Raw genomic sequence first — 25,205 nt, forward strand, 5'->3', positions numbered from 1 at the left:
TGGGGACGGGCGGGAAGGGCCGCGCTGCTGCGGGCGGAGCAGGGGTTTGCGGGGCGGTGCTCAAAAGCACCCCGGTATATTTATCACTGGTGGAGGGAGCAGGTAAAGGTGAGAGCAGCCCCCAGACGCCGATCTCTGGGCCGGGCTCAGCGCGCCCTGCCGCCCCCTTCGCGCTCCCCATCCGCAGGGGAGCAGCCGGCTCCTCAACGAGTGGAGGAGCAGAAAATTAAATTCCGGAGTGTACTGCGTAGTGCAGCGTTTTCTGAGCGTCGCTCCTATGGGCTTTCCCGTCAGACTTTGGTTAAAGTGTTGCCTTTTCCGGATGCTGTTGCTTTTTATTTGTCCCGCGTGTCTGGAGTCACAGGGCAGCCCGTGTGGGAAGGGACCTTGGGAAAGGTCCCTTGGTACAGCCTTTCACGGGAGCCCGAACTAGAAGAGGTTAAGTACCCCATCAAGTGTCATCTTGAAACGTCCAGTGGTGGGGATTTTATTGCATCCCGGAGGGGTTTTTTCCACTGAATGATTGCTTTTACTGAAAAAAATTGTTTCAATGGTGACTTTCTGCGTCTGTGTCTGTCTTTATTTTTACAGAGATCGCAAATTATATAAACTGGGATTAAAAGGATTTTATGTCAAAGATGACAATGACAGTACAGGTAAGCTAATACAATGTAGTATGCAATGTGAGATGCAATCTCAAAATGAGTTATGTGTGGTTATTTAAGTTATTCCTACCTCTGTGTTGTTTTTCAGTACTTTTGCTATGGGGACAGGAGTGAATAATAACTTAAAACTTGCCTAGATTTCAGGTTACCATAGTATTGATGTAGAAGTTTGTGTCAAACCAAGTGCAGTGCTTATTCCTGTAGGAGCAATGAGGGATAGGATAGTTGGGACAGACAGAGACGAGAGATCTCCGAAGCCAGGTCCTGGAACTTGGGATTTATTGCAAAGGGCCTGCGTGCAGGGGCCCCGCTGGGAGCTGCCAGCCACAGCTTGGAGCAGGCCTGAGAGAAGAGCCCCAAAGCAGAGCCTGAAAGAGAGAGAGAGGGAGCAAGAGGTAAAGAGAGAGGACGAAAGAGTAAAAGAGGACAAAATTCCCATTACAATACCATAAATCTTCTGTGCTGAATATTCTAATTTTTCACTAGCCAATCTAGTACAAGATACAAATCCTATAGTATTTACATACAGCCTATAAGAATCATTATATTGCCATACTGTGTTACATTTTAAACCCTAACAGCTACGCTTTGGACCCCTTCTGCCAAGCTAGTGGGGTCTGCTCTGACCCTTGGACCTGTCTGCAGGCAGAGGGTATTGTCTAATCAAAAGGGGATTACCTTCAGTCGGCCACACCATTGTTTTCTAGTTGTTCAGTGAACTCTGGCTTGCTTTCAATTTTGCTTATAGTTTCCTTATTCTCAAAATCTTTTGCCAGGCAATCATATTTATAAGGCTTTCCTGTTTCATCTTCCCCAACAATTCCTACCCAGATAAATTTTACCAGCTCACATAATATTCACCTGGTGCATGGAACAGATTATATCACACATCCCTGACCTGGTCTTAAATCATAATTTCAACTTCATTCAATATTGATTGCAAAATGGAAGGTCTGTGGATCCTAGATGTTTGTCTCCTCTGTCTCTACCCCAGCCTAGGACATTAGCTGTTGCTAGTTAATCTGCTGAGCAAGAAGTAGACAAGTGCAATAGCACTGATGGGGAAAATTAGGATTCACATATATACAATGAATCATGTGAGGAGGACCAGAAAAGTCTCTCACTTGGCGTGCTTGTAATCTAGGAATTATCATGGTGTATATTCTAACAAATTCAACACCACTCCCCTACTCCATCTCCTGAATTCCTCATGTTTGCATATCTGACCATAATTGTTTTGGTATCTTTTTTAATCATTGCTGTGTTGGTAGATCCAGCAGCATAATATCTTGATTTGAAAGGAAGTTTGTGCAGAAATAGAAGCTGATAAATAATAGCACAGATTAGATTGAGGCAATGTGAGAGGAGTGAAAGAAGGAGATTGTAAACTATGTTTTTGTACGTGTATGAGTGATTTGTAGTGAGAATAATCAGTTAAAAATGTAAAGGTCTCATGTTAAGTGATAATTTGGCAGTAAATATATCCTAAACAACCAAACCAAAAACCTTGAATGTTTCAGTATTATCAACTTAGTCAAGAGCTTTGGATTTCATAATTTCCATCCATATACAGCTCCTACTTTCTCACTATTAATTGTAATTTTATATACATATGTTTCTGCTTAACAATTTGCTAGAAGTGCAGGCTTGCTGGGGAGGGCACAGTCAGGCAAAGAGAAGGTTACAGAGGCTGTGTGAGTACTGCTCACTAGTAGCCAAAACATCAGCATGCTGTCCACACTGCTTCAGCCACAAACCCCAAACACAGTGCCATAGAGACTGCTATGGAGAACTTAACTCCTTTCCAGACAGACCCAGTCCAGTGCCTTGGCTACTGAAGTTACATTTTGATTCCTACTGATAGTTATGCAGAAATTGAGCTGTTTTGTGAAGAAGATTTTTAAATGAGAAAGAAAGCATGAGAGGCAGTTCTGCTATCTTTTGTCTGCTATGCTGTGGCATTGAGGTGTCAGAACCAGATTATATTCATGAATATATCTTGTTAACAGGGGAAGAACAAGCATCTGAGGAGGAGAACCATTGTCCCAATATGAGATTAAAGGTGAATACTAATCGTGCCCTGGACCTGGAAGAAGTTGAATTAGACTCAGAAGCTGAGCTTATGAAGAGCATGGGATTGCCTCTTCAGTTTGGTGGGCAGTCAGCCCACAGGGACTTTGTGGTAAATCTTTACTTGCTTTATTTGTTTCTGTTTGTGTAGTGTTTCCAGACCTAGGGACATGCCTCCTCTCAGTTATTTCTGAGATGGCAGTTCATGGAAATGTATCTGAGCTGCCTTTAAGCTGCCTGATTGCATCCTGGTAAGAGCACACAGCGCCTTGGTCTGTCCAGCTTGTAAAACCCCTCTGCCAGTTGGACTAAACAGCGTCAAGGCTGTGCTTTATGTGTCCATATCTATACTGGTCTAATGACTAGAGAAACCTGATGTAAAACAGCTGTGATACAGCTGATGCTGCACATCAGGACAGCTAGTACACTCCAGTCTGAGCATGTATTTTCACACTGTCTGCTTTAACCATTTTGCTTTTGATAATAATGTAAACAGCTGGTTTTTCAAATCCCTCTTGCAGCTGATAAAGCCAGGCTGTTCCAAAAGGCAGGAGTGAGGCATTGATGCTCTGCTTCCCATAGGGAACATTTGGGCTTTATAAGGGGCCTGAAGTTTTCACAGATGACAAAAAGACAGTGCAATATTTACAGTGTCCACTTAATGGAATACAGACCTCCCTGACAGTGAGAGAACACCGCATGGTTCTGACCTAATTAATTTGTAAATAAATAGGAGAAACTTGTATGTGATTTTAATTGATAACTTGTAAATAGACCATACAGGCATCCAACTTCAAGCCCAAAGTATGTATACAATTTTTGTTGCTGTGTAGTAATATGCAAATAAGTTGAATGGGAAAATAATGCATTTTCTCATTAGATTACTACTAAGCATTGTGCTTTGGACTGTGTATAATAACATGAGGGATGTGGATGAAAAATCAATGCCAGTTCTTCAGTTTTAACTTATGTATAGTCCACGTTACATTTTTGTCAGTGTAACAAAAGAGGATTGCTGCTATTGGGCATACATTCACAGTCCTTTGTCCATGTGAGTTTTATCATCACAGGAAGCCGCTCTGAAACAAGTGGAGTTGTAATTGATGAAACCAACAAGTCACCTTAGTGTTCCTTTCAGGAACAGGTTTCTGTCTTCTGTTCCACCAGATAACTGTAGTAGCTGAGTTTGTTGTATTGAATGAAATGATTGTACTGCACAAATGAAAGGGCCACCTGTTTGGGCAGGAGGTTGTTTTTTCCTTGTTTCCTAGTTCTGTTAGCCAACTTGGAGATTATTATGGGATGGAAAAGATATTGCTCCCCTCTTTTGGGTCACTCTCTTCAAGACAAACAGATATTCAGCTGCAGGATTTATAGAGTTTTTGAGTACAGAATGATTTTGTGTGTGTGTGTACAGTATCCAAAATAGCAAGTATTTAACATTTTATGAGGTTGAGCATTATGTTTGCTACCCTAATAAGACACTAAACTGTTTGCTGATTGAGCAGATACCAGGTAAAAGTAAGGGTCAGCCACCAGAGCTGCATAAAACAAAACCTTGATGTTACAAAGACAGTATTTTGCTGTTGGGCTCAACATTGTCACCCTTCAATTCCTGACCAACTTCCCTTTAGGATTTTATAGTGTTTCTTGTTGATGACTTTCCTTCTGAATCTTTGAGCTGTTCAATGGCTTCCCACTCAGCAGCCCCACTTCTGTCTATCGTTCTGCTTTTTTGTATATGTGTGTTTCTGCAGCTCTTCCTCACACCTTCCTCAGAAGTGCCAGTTGAGGTTATGTAGCAGGGCCCTATCAGACCCAGAAACTCTACAGCCTTTTTGGGGAGAAAGCTAACAGCAGGGTTGCACTGAGAGGGAGGGTTCCAATGGAAACAGGAATGTGACTAGAGAGAGGACAAGATTCTATATATGTTGTGGACTTCTAACTTTTCCCTTATCTTTAAGGTAACAGAAAATTATAGAAAGAAAAATAACGTGAAGATTATGAAAAAGAAAAAGAAGAAGAAAAAAGAGTTACAGCAAAATGGTGAGGATAAAATGGGGCAGGAGTGCCAGGACAAAGCTTGTGGTGGTTGTACCCAGTCTGTTTCTGGTGAGCTGGCCCTAGCTACAGAGCCGCGTGAGATGAGCAGCAAACCTCAGGCTGTGATTGAAGAGAACTGTGAAAGTTCAGAAAGCCTTGCAAGTGAGGCTTTACCCAGTGAACTTAAGGAAAAATGGGAGAAGTACTGGAATGAGTACGGAGAGGGCCTACTTTGGCAAAGTTGGTTGGAAAAGCACCAAGAGGTGTCATCATCTGAGGGCATCGCAGCCTCTGAGCCTTGGAGTAGTCCAGATACTAAGGAAGAATGGGAGCAGCATTATAGTGAACTGTACTGGTATTATTGGGAACAGTTTCAGTACTGGACAAGTCAAGGATGGACTACTGAGAGCTCACACGGTGACAAGGTGGAAATTAATGGGATTGCACAGGAGACTGGTTTTTCAGGAGAAATGGGCTTGGTTAGCCCAGGACCTGAGCACAGTGAAGTGCTGAGCTTGGAGCTGTCTCCCTCCAACACCAGAAGTGAGGAAAGACTCCCTTCAAGTGCTGATCCCCACAGTGAAATAATTTCTGGGATTTGTGATTTAAATCTTAATTTGGAGGAAGTGGAGCAGAGCAGTGCTGCTCTAACAGTAGCCCACAAAGATCCTGAAGAGCAGAGTTCATCTGACAGTGGAAGCCAGAAGGAGCCCTGTGATGGAGGAAGCAGAAAAAGGAGAGCATCTTGTGAAAATAAGAGTGTTAACCAGTCAGGTAATACAAAATCAGATAAAGTTGTCTGTATTGTTTTTAAAAAGTCGATTAGGTATTTTGTGAAATGATTACATACTCAATTCTTTTTTCTTCTCTCTGCTTCTTTGGATGAGTTCTCCTCTCTAGCCTGTATATTGAATGTATTCTTCAGCCAGAAATGGTTTTAACAGAACATGTACTTCATAAGTCTTCAAATGTACTACAGATATTGGTGAGAGATCCCTCTTAGTGCATATTTAATTATTTATCTTAGTCTTGAAACTGCAGCTGAGACTTAAGTCTGCTGCTAGTGAGTTTCTAAGAGAGGAAGAAGCATTTGTGGTTCCAGCCTGGTCCTCCAGAGTAGAGCAGCAATGGGAGAGGTGAAAAGAAGATCTCCTTTTGAAAAATAAATGAGAGGACTGTTTAAATCTTGCCTTTCTAAATCTATGTGAATATCTTTGCATAGCTAATGAGATGGAAAACAAATTTTACTCACAAGGAGAAACTGTTTCAAATTTTGTATCTTGTAGACATTTTATTTTTCATGGAGAGATGAGATAATTTGAAGTTGATCCTTCATAAGATTGTTAACACTACAGTGTAATACTGGAAGCTTTATTAGTATGTTGTCCCTCAAACAAAGACAAGTAAAGATGTGTGTTTGGCGCACACTAACTAGTTGTAGCTGCAGGGGTACTTTGGGCGCAGGAAGGTAAGGAATTGATTTATGCAGAAGGAGAATGTGATGTATCTTTTTTTAGGTGTGCAGGAGTCATGTAGCTTGAATTCAAGTGAAAAAAAGCAGTTGCTATTTCATGACCAAGATGAAGATGAGGATGAAGAGCCTCCTGAATACAGATGCGTCAAAGTCAAGAGAAGGCAAGTCATGAAATTTACATGATCTTTTTTCTCATGCAGTCCAGCTCCAGGAGCCTTCTGATTTATACTAACTATGCCTTTGATTGAGGATATGAGTTAAAATGTCAGTACAAAGCCACATAGTCTTCCATCACTGCTTATTGCTTTGCCTCACAACAAGCAGTGGATGTTTCCTCTCTTCCAATGCTTTATGAAAACAATGTATGGCCTTGATGACTGTACAAGGTGATGGTGCTGTTCTTGTGCCGCTGAAGTATACAAGATTGTTAAATTACATAGGGCAGCTTGCTTATTTAGGTCTAATTAATATGGACAATACCAGAACAGCAGTAAATAATCTGTATTGTTTAATTACATTGAATGCTGCCAGTAAAATGCTCAGAGCTATGGCAATCATAAAATGGGCAGTATCTGCCTTGTCACAGGTTTTTTTTCTTTCTTCTCTAAAAATATGTAGTCTCAAAGATGGTAAGATGGCTCTTCCTCTCTAATAAATTACAGACTCAAATGTGTGGTGAGATGGCTCTTCCTCTCTAATAAATTTGCAGACTCATATGTGAAGGAGTGGGTGGAATTTTTACCTGCTAATCATGTAGCTGTGGTTTCATTCTAGTATTTTGCTGTTCCCACAGCATTAATAATATAGATAATAATATAGGTAACATGATAGATGATGAAGGTAATTTGGAACTAGGGTGAGCAAACACTGTCTTCATCATGCAGGGTTTGCCATTAAGTATTTTAAGAGGTCATTCAGAATAGTTGGAATATTGTAACCCCAGTAGAAGGGCATGTGTCCATAGAATTGGGTAAAAAAACCAAACCAACCCAAAATTTCATGCACAAGAATAGAGTGGTGTTATTTGCTTGGTTTGGTTTCAGTGTGTGGAGGAGCTTACTTGAAGCCCACATTTAAATGTTTTCAATTTGCAAGATTTTTAGCAGTATAGCTGTAAAATACTGGTTTCTTCACAGTAAGTAACTTTGTCATCTGTGTTTTTTCCTAGCCATGAGCTGGACATGGATGAGAACCCAGTGGAAGATCCTGAGAAAACCTGCTCTGTGTTGGGTTTCAAGTGTGGCACAGGACAAAAGTAATTACTTACGAGGAACTGTGGGGCTTTTCATAGCATGTCAGCCCTCTTGTTATTATGGAAATAGACCATTCATCTCCATTTCCTTTTTGTTAAACTTTTGAAGCTGAGTTCCAGAGTTAGTCTCTGGGAATCATTTATACAACTGAAAGTACCTTACGTACTGCACCTTAGTGTAACACATATAAATGTTAAGTGGCTGGTCAGCTACTTAAATTAGACCACAAAGGCTCTGACAATGAATGGTCCTCTCAGCTTGGAGTCCTGTGGGCTGAGATCATGATTTTTAGCTGTTTCATATTGGAATGAAGTTCCTTTATACTAGTGAAATATTGTCATACTAGTAAAGTATTGCCAGGTGTTGGCCAGTGAAATTTTTTTTAGTTGGTTGGTTTTTTTTAATTGCATTTGCCAGAAGATAAAAGTAGCTGTTTTGGAGGTTCTTGACAGCCACCAAAAGATCTTCTATTATTCTAATCAAGATATTTTTTTAATTTCCTATTCTTCAGGCTGGCCTGGGAAATTGTTTTCATCTAAAGTTATATAACTACTAGGAAAAAAAAAATCTAAAATTTATTAGGTTAAACATTTTCGAATAAAAACCTTTAACATTTTTGTGAAGGTACAATGTTTTGCAGCTACACCTAGTGACCTATTTTAAATGGAGCAATAAATGACTAAGTCATTTTTTTGCCAACATTGACATTCATGTTAAATCTTCTAAACTGGAAATTAACCAACTAAGTCCTTATGTATGTATCTATCTGTCTATTTTCAGGTATGGTGGAATTCCAGATTTCACCCACCGAAGTGTGCAGTACTTGGAGAAAAAAGCAAAACTCAAGTCCAAATTCTTGGATCTGCGTAAACCAAGGAAGAGCAAAAACACACACATCTTCTTTACAGAGGAATCTGAAACGACATGCAAAAAAAGCAAAACTTTGAAGAAGGTATGTTTAGTTGTTAATGCTGTTGTAATTCATAGATTTATCTGCTACCTTAGCTGTTGTTGTATTATGAAAATGAAAATAAAATATTAATTGCCCAGAGTAGATGGCATTTTTAAATGTCAGTCCACTGCTCCTTTTTTCTTTATTTTCTTGTTTTCTCCCCCTCCCATCTGCCTCCCACCAACATGAAGAGGTGAAGAGTATTTAGATTAGGATGGCTATGGAAAGGCATTGGTAGACCTGTCAAGAGGAATGTGAGTTTAAATGGCCAAGCTATGTGAAAGTTATTCCTAACATCTGTATGCACATATCTTTAGAGGTGTGTGTAGGTTTCTGGTGTTACTAAAAGTATCTTTGATTGTAAATTGTGAAGCCAGTTGTTAATGCTGGCATTTCAGCAGTAACAGAAAATCTTGTGTAGATTAGTGTATTTCATGTAACTCCACGGTTTTAGTTATTTTGAAAGGGTTTTGCTTATACCTCTACCTGCATTTATTTTCATCTATAACTTGATGCTTTTTTTTTTAAACTCAGAAATTGCTAAGAAGTAGAAACATTTGTTCACTGGAGATTTTTCTTAGTTAAATCTTTCTGAAAATCTCAGGGCACAGATTTTAATGTTATTTCACCTTCTTCTGGGATGCTTAGCATTCCCCAAAACCCAAGTGCAAAGCACTGTTTTCTGGTAGTGGTGATGCCATAAGTGTTTTATTGAGCTCCAGTCACATTGCTATAATTTCTGATTCATTTTTGATTTTGTACCTGGGGCCAATATAGTTTGAGGGCAACTTACAATTATGTGAAGGAAAAAAAAGTTATGAATTTCCTCAGACTTCCAGGTAAGGAACTGCTCCAGGTGTAGAGCAACTCAGAGCAGCAATAATGTAAAAAGGAGCATCTGCATGTGCCTTTGAGGAGTTTGGAGTGGTGTCTGTGCCTGGGTTAGGAGCTTATGTCGAACTCTCTGCTGTGCAGCAGAACCCTTTACCACCTGCACCATTTGGTACATCTTGAAGGTGAGGCAACAAATGTGTGAAGGTAATTTTACCTGTTTATGCTAAAAAACTCTTCTCTGAGAGGCAGTTATCTCTGAATGCAGATTAGAGAAAGATAGTTGTGAAGTAGTAGACTTGGTCACCTGCGCTGTGGCAAGTGTGACTATTTAGATATTACATGAGAATTATTTACTGTGTTTATCAGTTGATCTTTTTGTTAGTTGGTTGGTTGGTTTTTTGTTTCTCTTTTGGAGGTAGCTGGCATCTAGTTCCCAAAAGCAACTTGTTCCCAAACATTTTTAAAAGGGAGCATGGTTAAGGACTACTTGAATGTTTTGAGTCTGGATATTTTACTGTTTTCAAAATACACATGGTAGAGCGTGCCTGCAGTGGCAGATGCTTTTGAACTGTAAAGCTTTTAAGCTATGCTCTGGATAACAGATCATCTGTGATATTTGACCATTGCAGGTGGAAATGTTCCTGAAGCAGATTAGTAAACCTGAGGAGGAAGACACATCCCAGACAGGCACCCCTCAGGGTAAAGCAGAGCCATCGTCTGTGAGCAGCAGCGACTCAGAGGGTCAGGAGGGCGTTGCTGTCACACGGAGTGCGACGCTGGATGCTGAAATCCAGGAGCCAGCATCTTCCAGTGCAGCCTGCCCAGAACCTGGAGGGAGTAAGCTTGAGGGGGAGGCGCAGGACACTGCAGCGAGTGGCTCCGATGAGCAGGGGGCAGGGAGGCCTGAGCCTGGCGGCGGGCGGCAGCTTGTCCCTCTGGATATTCCTGATTATCTCCAGCCAGAGACAGAGGACATCAGCCAAGGTAAATCAGTTTCCTGCAAACTGATGAAATGAATTGGCAGTGGACTTCATACTGCGTTCTCAAGTGACTGCATTGTGCACTGCTTATTTATTTTGTTAATTCAATGGGACTCATTAGGTCTAAGGGGTAACAAAAGCAATTGAGAGCTGTGCTAGTGGAATTAGCTTATTTCTGGAATGCCAGAATCCCGGGTCTTGTCTTTAATGGTGACAGTATTTTTTTATAGATGAACAGTCATTGTTTATCCTTGACATGGTCTAACAGGTTTGCAATATGTACCTTTTGTACCCTCTGCAAGGATGAGGGTTATTAAACCTCAGGTAGCTGCACAGACCATCAAGTTTTGGGTTCAAATGCACATTGCTGAGCTCTAGGGAACATGTGTTGTTAAAATTATTTTCTAGGATGTAAAAAAAATCAGTTTTCTATTTAACGTGAAACAAAGGAAAGCAGGATTATTCAGGTTTTTACATATAATTTAATCCTTCCTACAGTAGTTCAGTTATGTTAGATTCCTACTGTAAAACTCTTGTCTAGATTGGTTTTAATTCATTATGGATAAAAGGGCATTAAACTAGTCTCTGATCCACTTGTTTGCTCATTGCATAGAATTTGTCTCCAGTTGAAGATTCAGGCTCTTAAATATTGGGTGAACAATGAGGATTTTTAGGACTGTGGCTAATCCCTTGCAATACAGGATGCTATTTTTTAATTTAAAGCCTATAATCTTCATAATGTGGCAAACAGCAATAAAGAACATTTAGCTGTGTTTTTAAATCTTAACACTCACCTACCAATTACGTTCCCTAGCCTACAAGAACAGTGACTGTTAACTTTTGCAGTGTCTTCCAGCTGTGGATGAAAACATTACTGCAAAGAAGAAGGAGACAAAAAGAAGGAGGAGGAAGAAAAATGCACAGAGAACTATACCTCCTGAGATTGCTGCTGATCCAGAGCTTGTCAAGTACTGGGCACAACGCTACCGGCTCTTCTCCCGGTTTGATGAGGGAATCAAACTAGACAGAGGTGGGTTCAGTACTGAGTGTGATGACTTGGTGGTATATCTGAGGATCTATCCAAATCTGTGGTCCTTCTTGCAGTTTATTACTAATTTTCTTAAAGGAGGAGCACTACTCAATGTGTCTTTGCACCCATGGATAAATTCCTTCCTCCCCCAGCAGGCAGGTAGCAGGCAGTCTTGGACTTCAGAAATGCTTTTTGTGTCAGACATCCCTGTCTGCATTAGTCCTTATATGTGCTGAAGATCTTGCTGGACCCAAATTATACTTTGTCAGGACTTGTTCAGAAACTCAGTGATATTTTCCTATTTCTATATTTTATAAAATAATTTTGTGAAACTTCCAAGTATGCTGATGTATCTAGTTTTATTCTGTTTTGTTCTGACTTGCAGCAGTCATTGCCAAGCAACTTTTTTCCTTGTTTGCTTGCAAAATACTTCAAATCACAAATTAATAGGTAAGGGGGAATTAGGATTACCAGGTATTTTTGTTGGTTGGGTTTCTAAGCCTTCATGTTCTAATGCTTTTCCTCATAAAGTTGCAAATTAATTCTCAGACCAGATGTTGTGGCGAAGAAAATAAAATGGTGGATAAGAGAATATATTTCTGGTTTGATTTCCTACAGAGCATCATCACAATGTATAAAGTTTTTCATAGCTGTGCTCGTGGACTTCTCCTTGATAAACCAGAATCCTCAGCACCAAGGTCAACAAAGCATGTATTGAGATTGAGGCATATCAGTTTGCTTCAGTGAGACTTTGTTTGCTTAGCAGATCTCTGGGCTGAGCAGAGTTTTATCATCTTCAAAGCCAGTATTTCCTGCTGGAATGCACTAAGCCAAAATTGTTGGGATTAATGCTAAACCTTCAGTTTTATGTGGGGCTTGGTTGTTTGTTTTTAAATTAGGTGACCTTGAAATAAGAGGTGAAAATACATTTCTTCCCCTTCCTCTGCAGAGGGCTGGTTTTCTGTTACTCCTGAGAAAATAGCTGAGCATATTGCTGTTCGTGTCAGTGAGTCGTTCAACTGCGACATCATAGTCGATGCATTCTGTGGGGTTGGAGGAAATGCTATCCAGTTTGCACTGACCTCAAAAAGAGGTAAGTAGGTGTTGTAAACAGTGCATTAGTTTTGTTTCATCAGTCTTTTTCCTGACATTATTCAGGTATGTGCTCTGTTTGTTGATTTATTTTCTTTTTTGGTGCTTCTGTAGCAATAGCAGCTGTTATGCTTCATCAGACTCACAATACAACCTCTCTGTTTTCAAAAAAGACCAATAAATCTGCTTTTCTATTTTAAGTCAGAGTCAGATTTGTGTTGTACTAGTCAACACTGTTTTTGTGTGGCATAATATCTGGTCTATCAGATACTGTGGAGATCACTGGTAAAAGTGGACTTCTGTCAAACCTGCTGCTTCAGTTCTTACTTGAAGTCTATGTACTCAAAAAAAACAGGTTCTATGTGAACAGTACTTAAAGCACTGAATGGAATCATATGCAGATTCTGCAGAACCAAGTGCACAAAAGGGATGATAACTTCATGATAGTCTAATGCCAGCTAATGATATGGTAGTGAAATATTGAGAGTACTTCCTCTATAAATATTTCCTGCTAGATACTCATACCAGTTCATCTAACTCTTCTGACTAATGTTTGAGCAAGACAAATAGTAGTTTGTACTGCATTAAATTTGGCAGGCTATGATCCAATCTACACATCTCACTTGGCTTTTTGTATTTCCTGGCTCAATTTTAATTTCTGATATTATATACTGATCTTGTATCATCCATCTGTCTTGGGCTGTGTTGGTTGGGGCTTTTTAAACTCAGTTTTCAGAAGTATGGGGCCAGCCACAGATAAATGTTTTTCTTTAACAAAAAAGAGTGAGTTTCTAATGGACACCATTGAAGTTGTCCATGCCAAACCTGAGGCAAGAAAGACTTGCTCTCTTAGGCAGACAGTGCCATGTCCTTGATCCTTGCGTGGGGCTGTCACAGCAGCGGTGTCTGACTGCGGTGCCTTGCCCCTGCTTGGGCGCCATTCCCGCTTCCCGTTAATCCCAGCGTTTGCCGTCTCTCGCGGGCAGTGATTGCCATCGACATCGATCCCGAGAAGCTGCGGCTGGCGCGGCACAACGCGGAGGTGTACGGCGTGGCCGAGCACATTGACTTCCTGTGCGGCGACTTCATGGCGCTGGCAGCCGGCCTGCGCGCCGACGTGGTGTTCCTCAGCCCGCCCTGGGGCGGGCCCGACTACGCCACTGCCGAGATCTTCGACATCCAAACCATGATCTGCCCAGATGGATATCCTTTCCAGGCTGTGCCTTGTGGTGGGCTTCTCTCTTTCCTCTCCTCCTGTGGGGTTTGCATGCCCAGTCGGCTGACTTTGGATGACACAGTCGGCAGCTGGAGTTCCAGATGCAAACCATTTGTTTAGTCCTCTTCACCACCTAAATTTAGGTATTTTTATTTTTTATTACCAAATAAAACAGTAATGACGTTTTCCTGAAGGCAAAAAATCAGTGAATTGAGTAGCTCTCAACTTAAAACATTATTTCAGCAGTTTAAACTCTTTTAAATTATTTTATTAAAATACCCCATAGCAATCAAATAGCCAAGTGGTGTGTATATATATACATATATATATAGAGAGAGATAATAACTAATTGTGTGGACTATGACCTTGTCATTAATTCCACTTTTTCATTGATTCATGAAGGGAATATCTTTTTTAAAATACCTTAATAAAACTGTTCTCAGTCATAGCACCTGCCTGTGACTTGGGAAATCACACAAGAGTGCAAGCAAAATATTAACTCTTTGAGTTAATATATAGAATTTCTTACTAGCTTGTTAACAGTGATACTGAGCACTCATTCATCTGGGAAGGTATTAACATAATATAGTTTCATCATATATGAAGTGTGGGGGTTTCTTTTGTCACAGAAAAATCTTAATTTGTTCTCTTTTTTGCTAAAATGTAGCCATATTTGTAAGAAAATCTTCATATGCATGTGTGAGAGATTTCACAAAATGGATTAAAAAAAATTGTAAGCCAAATATACTAGCTACAAACTACATTCAAATTTGTCAAATACTTCTCAGTACTTGAGTCAAATTTTCATGAAAAGTGAGTGTTGGGGTTTTCTTTCTACTTTTAGGACACTAATGGTGAAATAGAGTTTCTGCATTTCAGAAGAGAATTCTACCCACACACTTAAAAGATCAACTACAGTTTAATTGCATATAGCTGAAATTGAGGCATACTTTCAAAATTAATCAATATAAAGAAACTTTTCCTTCCCCATTCTTATTTTTTTTCCTTTACTGGCTTCTACATTTGAAATTTTCAGGCTCTCCAAGAAGATCACCAACAATATTGTGTATTTTCTGCCTCGGAATGCTGATATTAACCAGGTGTGTTACTGGATGAGGTCTTGGTGAATGAATAAAATCTTCAGCTGACTTAAAACATAAGTATTATAAACACATACATCAGACTTTAAGTCTGTTCAGCTGAATGTGGGATATTTGGTGTTTTTAAATTTGACCCTTGTGTTAAGTGATTTCTGTGTTCACAGTACTTTTGGTATATTTAGAAATGGGAGTATAAGATTATTTCCATGGTTTTGACACTGTTTCCTCTTAAAGCAACAGAATGGGATTTCTTGTAGAAGTTTCAAAGCCAATTTCCAGGCACATACATCATTATAAAAATATCAAAAAAATATTTTAACCAGCTCTCACTATCTGATAAATTGGTGAGTCTCAGACTTCATGGGTGTCTGTTTATGAAGGAGTTGCAGGAAATCACAGCCTGCAGTCACTGCTCTCTCAGTGGTACTGTTGGTGTCCACACAAGTGTGTGGTTCCATATAGACTGCTTGCATTGAAGTGATGTGTGATAAACACAGAATGTGTGGCATTGATACGGGGTTTTTTGTATTACAGATTTTTGGTAGAAGTTTGGGGTTTTTTGAGCAGTTACATGCCTAACAATTCCCCTGAGTGTCTGGTTTAGTTTCCTCTGTGTATTTTCTATGTTAATTATGTCTTGTAGCTTTTTAGAAAGAAGGAAGCAGTTCTCACCTGCAAGATGCCACAGGACCTCCCAGGACTTACTCCTGCTTTTCCAAAACCTGCATCTCACTTAGAGTAGGCAGGGCATCAAGCCATATGGTGGCTTGTGGAATTGTTGCTGGCAAGCAGGTGGCTTGAGAAAAAGGCTGAAATTCACATGGCCTGAGTATTAGCAGACTCTAAGCCCATGCTGTGCACAGAACCATTCCTTTGGCAGGAGATGATTCAATTCCTTTTTGCATTTCAGGCTGGTGAAATGTCAAAGTGGCTTATGAATCTTTGAACAGGGATCTTAATTTTAGGAAGAGTTTCTCTAATTACTACATCGCATCTTAACACTGCATTTTGTCAAATATTTCATTCCCATGATGAAGAGTGACCTTAGAGAGTTTTCTGCTCTACTCAGGAGCACTTTTTACTGGCTTTCTAAATGGCCAAATGCATCTACATTTCACTTCTGTTTCCACAAAAGCATGCAGGAATACTCCCCACAGGCCTGTACCTTTTCCTTCAGAATAGCTGGGCTCTTCTGGATGATTGAGCCAGGTGTCCTGACATCTCTGTATCTTGTACAGTTGGCTCTGAATGATGTTGATTACATCCCTGGGTTTGGTTTAACACAGGTAGCTGCAGAGTAACAACTATTGCTCAAAAACATGGCTCAGTTGTTAAAAGTTCATGGCTAAGGTCCTGAGTTCAGTTCAGTGTTCCAGGCTATGGGCTATTCTCAGGAAGGGAAATCAGCTCCTTATGCCTTTCTTTAGAACTAGTGTCAGTATAAGAACAAAAATAACCCAAAAGGTTGATGCTCTGAGAGGGGGAAAGAGAATGTTAATCAAGCCCACTGATTAAGGAAGTGTCTTCATCCTGTGTGGACAATGGTGTGTCAAACATGTTCCAAAAGTGACCTTGGTGAATACTCTGGTCCACAAAAGACTGTTAGGGGTTTGACTACCAAAATCTCCAGCTGTATTTAAAAATGAATTTTCTGGATTTACTGCCACTACACTTCTAGGGCTGTGAATTTCCAGCAAAATAAAAATTTTAATTTTTTTTTTAAATTAAAAATTGCAAAAAGAAGCCCAGCAGTTAGAAACAACCTTGCAATAAAATTACTGTTTAACCATTAGTTAAGGTGGTTCAAATTCAGTGGAAAATACGTAATTTTTATGGAAAATAGCTATCAGATCACTGTTAGATAGCAAATATAAAATAGGGATATAGGGATCCTGCTGATGGAGTGAAAGCAAGGTAGCTGGCCTTAACCTAGCTGTGTCAGAGGACTCGGTGTTCATTGCCTTATTGGTGGATAAGATATCCAGCCTTATTCCACGTGACTGTATTGCAAAAACAGCACTTACTACTTTTGCTGGGTCAGCCACGTTGGTGTAGAGTTGGTCTTGTTGAGAGAAATGGGATTCTTTGAATTCCCTTTAAAAAAATCAACGGAGTTTAGGTCTCAGAGAAGTGAATTTTTCTACTTCTGCCTCAAGAGGGAGCAGCGAATCAGTGCAAGATGGTTGGCTCATTTACAAGAAATATAAAAACATTTTCCTGAATTGCATCAAGTCTCCTTGTTTACAAACATGTTAAAAAATTTGTAATGTATGCAGGTCTGTTTTTAGGTTGAATTAATCTTTAACAATATTCTTTCTAGCTAGGAACAATCAGGAATAATAAGTATGTGTGTACACCTACATTGAAAAATACGTGTATTTATTAGTGCCTGTTATATAGTTCATAAATATAATTTATGAAGTGTTTATGAAGCTGTGCTCTGCCTCATTGGGCAGAGTGAGAAGTGTGTACTCACCTCTGGGAAATGGAGTCATCCCAGGTAGTCTAATCTCTTTCACAAGCTCTCTTTTCTGTATCAGATAATGCTTCTGCATGTTAATATTTGCAGCAAAGAAGGAGGAACCTGCAATTTGTTGCTGTAGGACCTTCTTGCTAATGGTTGAATCTGATCTTTTCATTCCACTGTAGAAGTTGTACTCAGTTACTGTTGGTCTGTCACTGGTTGTCAGGATGCATGATGGCTCCCCCCAATAAACTGGTGAGCCTGAAGTGTTGGTGACCTGGTCTGTTGTGAGACATCAGCATCTTTAGCAGCCTAGCCAGGTTTGGGAGATGGAGTAATGGGGAATTGGGAGTTTATTGCTTATCCTGCTTTTGCTTGGTTAGCAGCTCAGATACTGGATTGTGCCTAGGTGATTGTTTCAAATGTCACCATTCTTTGAAGACAGGCATACTGCTGTTTGTGGTAGCTATGTCTCATTTTGTCAAACTGCTGTTGTTGGAGCTTTTGCTGTCCCAAATGTTGGTGTCTCAGACCTGGCTTGTATTTCAAATACTGTGAGAATACAGTATGGAATGGAAATGGAATGGCTTTTTGTTTCTTGTCTAGTGTGGAGTGGTTCTATGAACCTAGAATTAAGCAAAGTGTTCTGGACCTTGATGGTCCTACAAAACATACACATTATGCTGGTACTTTTCTTTTTTTCTTGCCTTTATTCCCACCTCATCTCCATCAATCACTTTGAGAAAATCTGGAGTTAGACACTGAGGCCTTGTTCTGTCTGCAATACACTGCTGGATAAAAAAAATGTGTTTCTGTGTTGCTGTATTTGTTTGTGAAGGCCCAGTTGTTAAAAATGACTGCTCAGTGAAGGGAATGTGAAGATGAGTAAAACCCATTTATTTATTTGAATTCTCTCTTTTAGCTGTGATACTTTAAAATGGAGCCTAGCCAAATAGGACTTGCCAAGCAGAGTCATCTTTGTTTAGGAGTAAATAGAACAGTGAGCAAAGCAGGGAGTGAGAGGCCAGGAAATGAACAGAAGTTGATTTGATAGTATTTTTAAGATGCTTGGGTTTTAGGGGAGTTGGCAGGTAAAACACCGTGGGTTGATGTGTTTTGGAGGCTGATGATTTCTAAGTGAATGTAATTGCATACACTTCAGCTCTGACTATTGTGTTAATAACAACAGCTTTTAAGCAGCCCACTTGGAACTCATGTGTGTTCTCTGTCCTTAATAAAAGAGAAATCCAGAATTTACCCATGGCATACACCAAGCCAGAGTGTTACTTTTGAACTTCAGTCTTCCTGAAGCTCATAATGCTTGCATACTGAATTGTAATTTTCCTACATGAAGTAAGAAAAAAATAGATAAATGTCTGGCCTGTTAAAGGGTGGCAGCACCACTGTGATGTTGTCACAATTCACATGCATGCCTGTACATTTTCAAAAATGCTGCCTGAGAGCATTTTATTTTATTATGTTCAGTGTAAAGAATACCATTTTCTTCTTTTTCAAGTGGGTTGAATTTTGTTCCCCTTAGCTTTTAGGTTGGTTACAGGGGGAGGGAATTCTTCATCTTAGTAGTATTCTATAAAATTAATTGATTCACAGAGTCCTTGTATGACTGCATATCAAGTCAAAAAGCTTGTACATGTTATACCTCAGAAAAGTTTCTAGGAGTGGAGAAAAAAATATGATAAATTTTTTGTCTGCAATTATATTAGTTGGTGGCTGGAACAGATGGGAAGTTACTTTACTAAAAGAGTTTCAATATTATTAAAAAAATGTAAAAAAACCCTGAGACTAGTAGGAAAACCTTTAAGATCAAAAGTACACTTGAAGAATGTAAGGGAAGTTTGCACCTCAAGCAACTCATGCTCTTGAAATAATCTTCTGTGTTTGTTTCCCCTTTCATATTTTCATCTTTTCTGATGTCTCCTTTTCAAACCTGTTGGCTGCTTTTTTGATGTGTTTTGGCTGTGGCTGTAGCTGTGGACTCTCTTTAGCAGTAGTCACTGACCTGAAAGATGAAGGTGAGAGGGATGCAGGGAGGTGTTAAATGGAGCTGCAACCTTTGCCTCTGCCTAGGGACAGCAGCACAGCAAAGGAAGCAATATCTGTCCACCCAGGTAATGTGGGTTTGGACTAAAGAATAAACCAGGGTAATGAGAGTTGCCAGCAGGGAATCATTGTTTGTACACCAGAAAGTGCAAAATAAAGACATTTTGGACTAGTCAAGTTTTTAAAAAGTCTTTCTGTATTCACCATTGTAGTGCACTGCAAAAACAGGAGATGTTTGTCGATATCTCTAAAAATAGCTGAGCACCTTTGTTTTTCTCAAAGCATCGTTCCTCAATCTGCTGTTATTTTTAGAGGGTGTCCCTCTGCCAGGCCAGACCCTTCTGAAGCTTGGTGTGTGGCAGCCTTCCCTCACTACACTTGTCAGGGTTGACTGAGCCCTGCTGAGGAAAACTTGGCAACTCCTACGTAATTAAATTTGCAACGTCCAGCAATCTACAACTGAGCATTGCCACAGAGGATTTGCATTTCTGTCCTCTGTGTATTGGGTGGGTTAAAGAGGCTACAGTACCAGATCTGTCACAGCAGAGCTTATTCCCATTTGTTTATTTAAATTTTTTTTCACCTGTGGGTTTATCAAATACCTTTAGGCGTTGTTTGAAATTAATCATAGTTATCCTGGGTTTAACACTTAGACACCAGACACAACATATGTAAATTTTCAGCTGTCCCTTGGTGGACATGACCCATCAGTGTAGGGGCATCTTGTTTTACTTGGCTTCTAAGAGAAATGTTTAGTAAATACTAGTGTTTAATATCAATGCATTAGTCATACTTAGATATGCTAGTGACACAAACCATGCCCAGAAAGCAGGAGTGCATAACCCTCAGATATTAATTTCAGTATTCTTATACTGACTAATCCAATGAATATTTTAGAATAATTAAGTGACATCAGCTATAAAGTGCAAAGCCTCTTAATGCTTTTTGGAAGGGACATTCCAGCTTCTGCTTGTAAAAAATTAAAAGTTAACATCTTCCTAGAAAAACTGTGGATCAACCCACAATGCTTTGTAGATTTCAAGTAAGAACAGATAAGTTGTAAAATTAACATTCCTGATCACTTGCCAGTTTTAGATTCTTGTGCTATTTATAAGTCAGCCAGCCTCTGTTTTTTTACTTAAGTGGCAGGTTCCTCTCTGACAAGAACGTGGAGCATTTTTTCGTATCACCAGAAGTTGAAGGATGAAGAAACTGCTCACACTTTTTGTCTAAAAAAAAAAACAAAAAAAAAAGGGAGAAAATCAAAACAGAAAAGTAAATGCTTGACTTAGATAAGTGTGGCAGTTTTCTGGACAAGTCAATAAAGGTTCAAAATGTAGTTTAAATTAATCTATTATTTTGTCTTGATAGTAGGCTGGTTTTTTACTCACAATAAAATAGAGGAAGTTCAGCATGTTTATATTTAAACCTGCACTACAGAGTTAAGTCTCAGGGGGCTTTAGAAGTGTTAATAACACAGCTTGAACTCAAAGTTTCAGCTGCTAACATCATCTCGGCTTAAAGATCAGTTAAAATCTACTGCAGGCTTATAGACCCTGATAACTTTGCCTGGGAAGTTTCCTTGCATGGGGAACTATAGAAATAATTTTCCTGCAGCAGCCTGGGAGAATGGCAGCACGGAGCAGAACTGGCTGTGGAGCATGGACCCCCCCCACAGGACAGGTCCTTAGGGTCCAAAGTGGAGGGGAAGAAAGCAGACAATGTTCAGTTTTGGTGTTTGTCCTTCTGACTGTGCAGTCTCCTAATGAGGAGTTGATGGCCTGTAAGCTGTTATCCCTCAGAGGCATTCTGAATAGGAACAGGAGAGGGGAGAGTACTGCCTGCTCCAGTCCAAAATGCAAAGTCCTTTGTGAAATGGTGTCTGTCTCTAAATATTAAGCATTAAAGGTGTGTACTGGGCTCAGTCCAACAGAGCATGAATGGTGAAATTCTCACTCCAGTGATCATAAACACAAAGCTGGGACCCGTGCTGCCTGACAGGCTCCTCCAGCCTGCAGAGGCACTGCTGCCCCAGCCTTGCCCTCAGCACTGCCTGTGACTCCAGTGCATACAACAGCTTTTTCTTTAGCTGCAATAGCAACAACAATTAACTGTGACCTTTTTTTGTGAGTTTCTCTGTGTCTTTGGGGCTTGGTTTTGTTTGAGTTGTTCCCTTCCACCCTGCCACTCTTCAGTGCAACCTTTATGCTTCCTAATTCTAATTACTAAAATTGGTTTTACTCTTCCCCCAAAATTTGGGATGTGGCATCATCTTACAAACACAGCTTATAGGTTGATTTTTGCTAGCAGTACTTGGCATCTCTCAAATGCCAAGTACCATGCGAACCAGAGTTTAGCATCTCATGCCTCAGCACAGCATGTCAACTTCTAAGGGTTTCTCTTTGGCTCTGAAACCCTCTTATTTTCATGGTTTGGGTAAGGAGGGTTTTTCAGTCTCAAGCCACCAACGGCTTCTGTGAGTAAAAGGAGACATAAAAAGAGGATCAGAGGCATTAGCTGCCAAGGAACATTTTCCACCAGTATTAACAGAGCAGAGATACTTTTTTCTGATTGTTTGTGCATTAGAAGGTTTGGGGTTTTGCCTCTTCTCCTGTACATTGATTGGTTTATTTTTTGTTCTTTGTTTTTCAGGTGGCTTCCTTAGCAGGGCCAGGAGGGAAAGTTGAAATAGAACAAAATTTTCTCAATTTCAAACTGAAGACAATAACAGCTTATTTTGGTGATCTAATAAGGCATGACATCTCCTGAACTCCATGTGAATTCTTCCAAACTCATCCTCCCTAACTGCTGCCTTGCTTAAACTTTTGTACAGCTGGCTGGTCAAAAATGACTTAAAGCCATTTTCCGCTTTAATTTCAGTTTACAGAAATTTGTTCTATTGTACTGTCAATAAATGCTTTATAATAATTTTGACAAAACTGTAAATGTAGAAAAACTGTGAAGGTATGAAGAAAGCTCTTTATAAAATGCAGTCTTTCAAGGTTTCAGCCCAAGCCATGGAAGTGGGGTTCAGGATTTCTTTTAATTCTCACATGTGCTACTTCTGTGCTTGCTCTGGTTTTGAGCACCCAGAGGGTCAAGAAAAATAGCCTGAAAGCCACAGGAGCTGCTGTCTGTGCTTGAGAAGCAAAAGCATCTGAACATCAGGTGGAACTAGAGGGTCAGGTGCACCACAAGAGGTTAACCCCAGTCCACCTCTCTCGCTCCCTGCTCTCTGAGAAACCTTTTCAGGTTTTCTTTGCAGGATGAAGGTTCACACATTAATTCTAGTGAGTGCTCTGACTTGTGGCAGCTCAGAGAGAGCTGGGTGTGTTTGTGTCTGGAGGTGGGACTCTACCCTCTGGGTATTGTCATTTTATTTTATTTTTTATCTCCCTGCCATTCCTCTTCATTGCAAAGATATTTTGAAGAAACCTTCTGCCTGGAGGTTTGTATCAGTAAGCAGAAGGGTTTCTGTCCCCCTTCTTTTCTAGGCCTTTGGAATCCTCACATGGGCTTCAGAGCAGAAATAAGCCAGCTTTTCCTGGTGAGGGCTCTCTGCTCCCACTTAGAGTTTGGAGGGGAGGAGTGGCCTTTGTGCAGTTCTCCAAGTAGAAGAGGAGGCAGGTGAGAAATGCCTAGGGCATGGCTATGGTGCTGTCACTGAAATATTCTTACATTAAGTCCCCAAGCTCAATTTTGAGTTGTTTTTGAGGTAAGAGTGTAGGAATAATAATTTCTAAGATAAATTAATGCTGCTTCTCCTCTGCTTTGAGTGCAGCAGGATGCTGAAGGCAGCAGAAACTAAGCACTAAACCATGCGTTAGTGCTATCTAAGAAAACTAGAATAACTGTAGAATAACCAAATAAGAGGATCTATTTTCCCCATTAAGGAATGAAATCCAACTCTTCAAAACAGTTGAAGAGACCAAAGTGTTTGTGTGTTTATAGATTGTTATGACTCAGTGTGAGTTTGCAGTGCAGCAAAATAGCCCTTGGGAAATAGCTGTTTTCTAGCTTTGCTGTCTTTCCAGAACCAGACAAGTGCTAAACTTTCACTGTTACATTCATGCTTCATGGAAGGTATTTTATGAAGATACTTTGGCTAATTTGGATCACTGCACTTTGCCACAGTGCTACAGCAAGGAAGAAGTCTTCTACTGGCTCTGCATCAGTGTTTAAAGGGAATTATTAAGGAAATAATATTTCTTAGAAGTTTCCTATTAGCTCGTAGGGGAATTTGGCAAGAGTACTAATACTACAGGAGCTCTAAACCTACTGTGGCAGTGGCATGTGAATTTAATAATGCTGTTAGACTTCCACTACAAACTACAAACAAAAATCCAAGTCCACGAGGCTGAATGAAGGATAAATTCATTTATATTGTATATGTCACAGTATATTTGGCTTATTGCTGCTTGTAGAAATACCCTTGTCTTATTACTTGGTCCTCTTTTTCTCCTTAAGGAGATGCTTGAGAAGCATTTTGAGATCTTGCTGATGCTACTCCTGTAAAAGGAAGATCTGACAGTGAAATGCCATTGAATTTACTTTTACCTTCTGGAAAGTAGTTAGATTTTGTTCAGTGCCCAGTATACAAAGTGTGGAAGCTAAAATATAAAAGGTACCATATTTACCCAACTTTTACTTCCAGTGTAATGAAGTTAATGGTAAAAAGGAACAATTTCTCAAAGGTCTCTGCGGAGCTTTGCAAGCACATGGAGTATCAAAAGCAGAAGAATATCTTTGTTTGTAGCTGTTCCTCTCTCTAACCAAGAAGGACAAAAGGGGATATTTTGGTTTTGGTTTTTTGGTTGTTTTTTTTTTTTAATTACAATTTGAAGTCAGAATGCACTCCTCTGGGCTGTGATAAATGTTTGCCCTCACTTCCCACTTACACAGAACTGGTGAAGTTCCCCAGGGCTTTGAATCTACCCATCTAAATTTAAGCCTAAAATACATCTGTGAGTACTTTTAGTTTTTTGTTAATAGTATCAACCAACAAAACCTTCATGGAGGAGAGCTTCAGTCATTACTTCCTATAAAATGTTACTTTGCTTTATATTGGAGACAAAAGTTAACATGGGCTGAGACACTTAAATTTCTGGACAACTTGTGGCCTCTGTTTTAATACCCTTTCTGAATTTAGGTAGTATTTTGTAAATGATACATTGGGCAGCAAAGAAGTTACATTGCTACTGTAAATACTCATAGAAGTTTGATATTTTACCCATTCTAAGACACAAAATAAGCTACAGGAAAAATGCAATTTTTTTTTCTAAGGACTAAATGCAGTAAATGCATACTGAGTTCTACTTTCCAGTACACTCTTGAGCCCCTAATCTCTTTGGGTTTATCTTAATTAAACCCAACACTAAATGAAGCCCATTCATTTCTTTTTCTAGTGCATGGCATGAAGAGAAGTGATGGAAGGTGAAGTTAGGTGCATTGCAAGGCTGAAGCTTAATTGCAGGTTCAGGGGACCAAGAGCAGAGCATCAGCAGGGCTGAGCAGCTGTCTCTTCGTGGTACAACATCACTGTGCCCTTCTCTGAATGAGGCCCCATTAGAGTTAAGAGAAAAAATTAAGTGTTCCATGAGGTTTTCATGTACAGGTTTTAGAAAACCTTCCCCAAGTGTACTGTTTCTGAAACAACATCTGGGTCTATATGTGCAACTGAGAGGTTATATAAGCAAATTAATGTTACACCACAGTGACCATAGTAACATTTAGCAGAGGGAAACCCCGTAAATAGCAGAAGGAAAAAATTACTTGCAATAACTCATTGAACAAATCAGTAGAAAATTGGGTTATTTTCACTTGGTTTGCTCTCTCAGCTTTCATATGCCTCATAGTCACTGTTTGCTTTAATTGTCCTCCCCTCATACACAAACCTTCCCATCTGCAAATACCAAGAAAGAGGGGCAATCCTGTCATGATTTACTGTTGCTGGTGTAGCCTTTCCAGCAGT

The 25,205-nt window shown here is 39.9% G+C and overlaps 1 protein-coding gene across 1 annotated transcript; it reads left to right on the plus strand.

Moving 5' to 3' along the window:
• Window positions 1-597: 597 nt before the first annotated feature.
• On the plus strand, window positions 598-22,173 carry TGS1 (trimethylguanosine synthase 1). Its single transcript, XM_014312032.2, has 12 exons — window positions 598-656; window positions 2,675-2,847; window positions 4,700-5,552; window positions 6,296-6,413; window positions 7,421-7,507; window positions 8,286-8,457; window positions 9,921-10,275; window positions 11,128-11,301; window positions 12,251-12,394; window positions 13,380-13,596; window positions 14,631-14,709; window positions 21,887-22,173. The coding sequence occupies exons 2-12, from the start codon at window positions 2,716-2,718 to the stop codon at window positions 22,001-22,003; spliced, it is 2,448 nt and encodes an 815-aa protein (XP_014167507.2). The 5' UTR covers window positions 598-656; window positions 2,675-2,715; the 3' UTR covers window positions 22,004-22,173.
• Window positions 22,174-25,205: the final 3,032 nt, after the last annotated feature.

Source organism: Geospiza fortis, unplaced genomic scaffold (assembly GCF_000277835.1).
Source record: "Geospiza fortis unplaced genomic scaffold, GeoFor_1.0 scaffold53, whole genome shotgun sequence".
In the NCBI taxonomy this organism is placed as follows: domain Eukaryota; kingdom Metazoa; phylum Chordata; class Aves; order Passeriformes; family Thraupidae; genus Geospiza; species Geospiza fortis.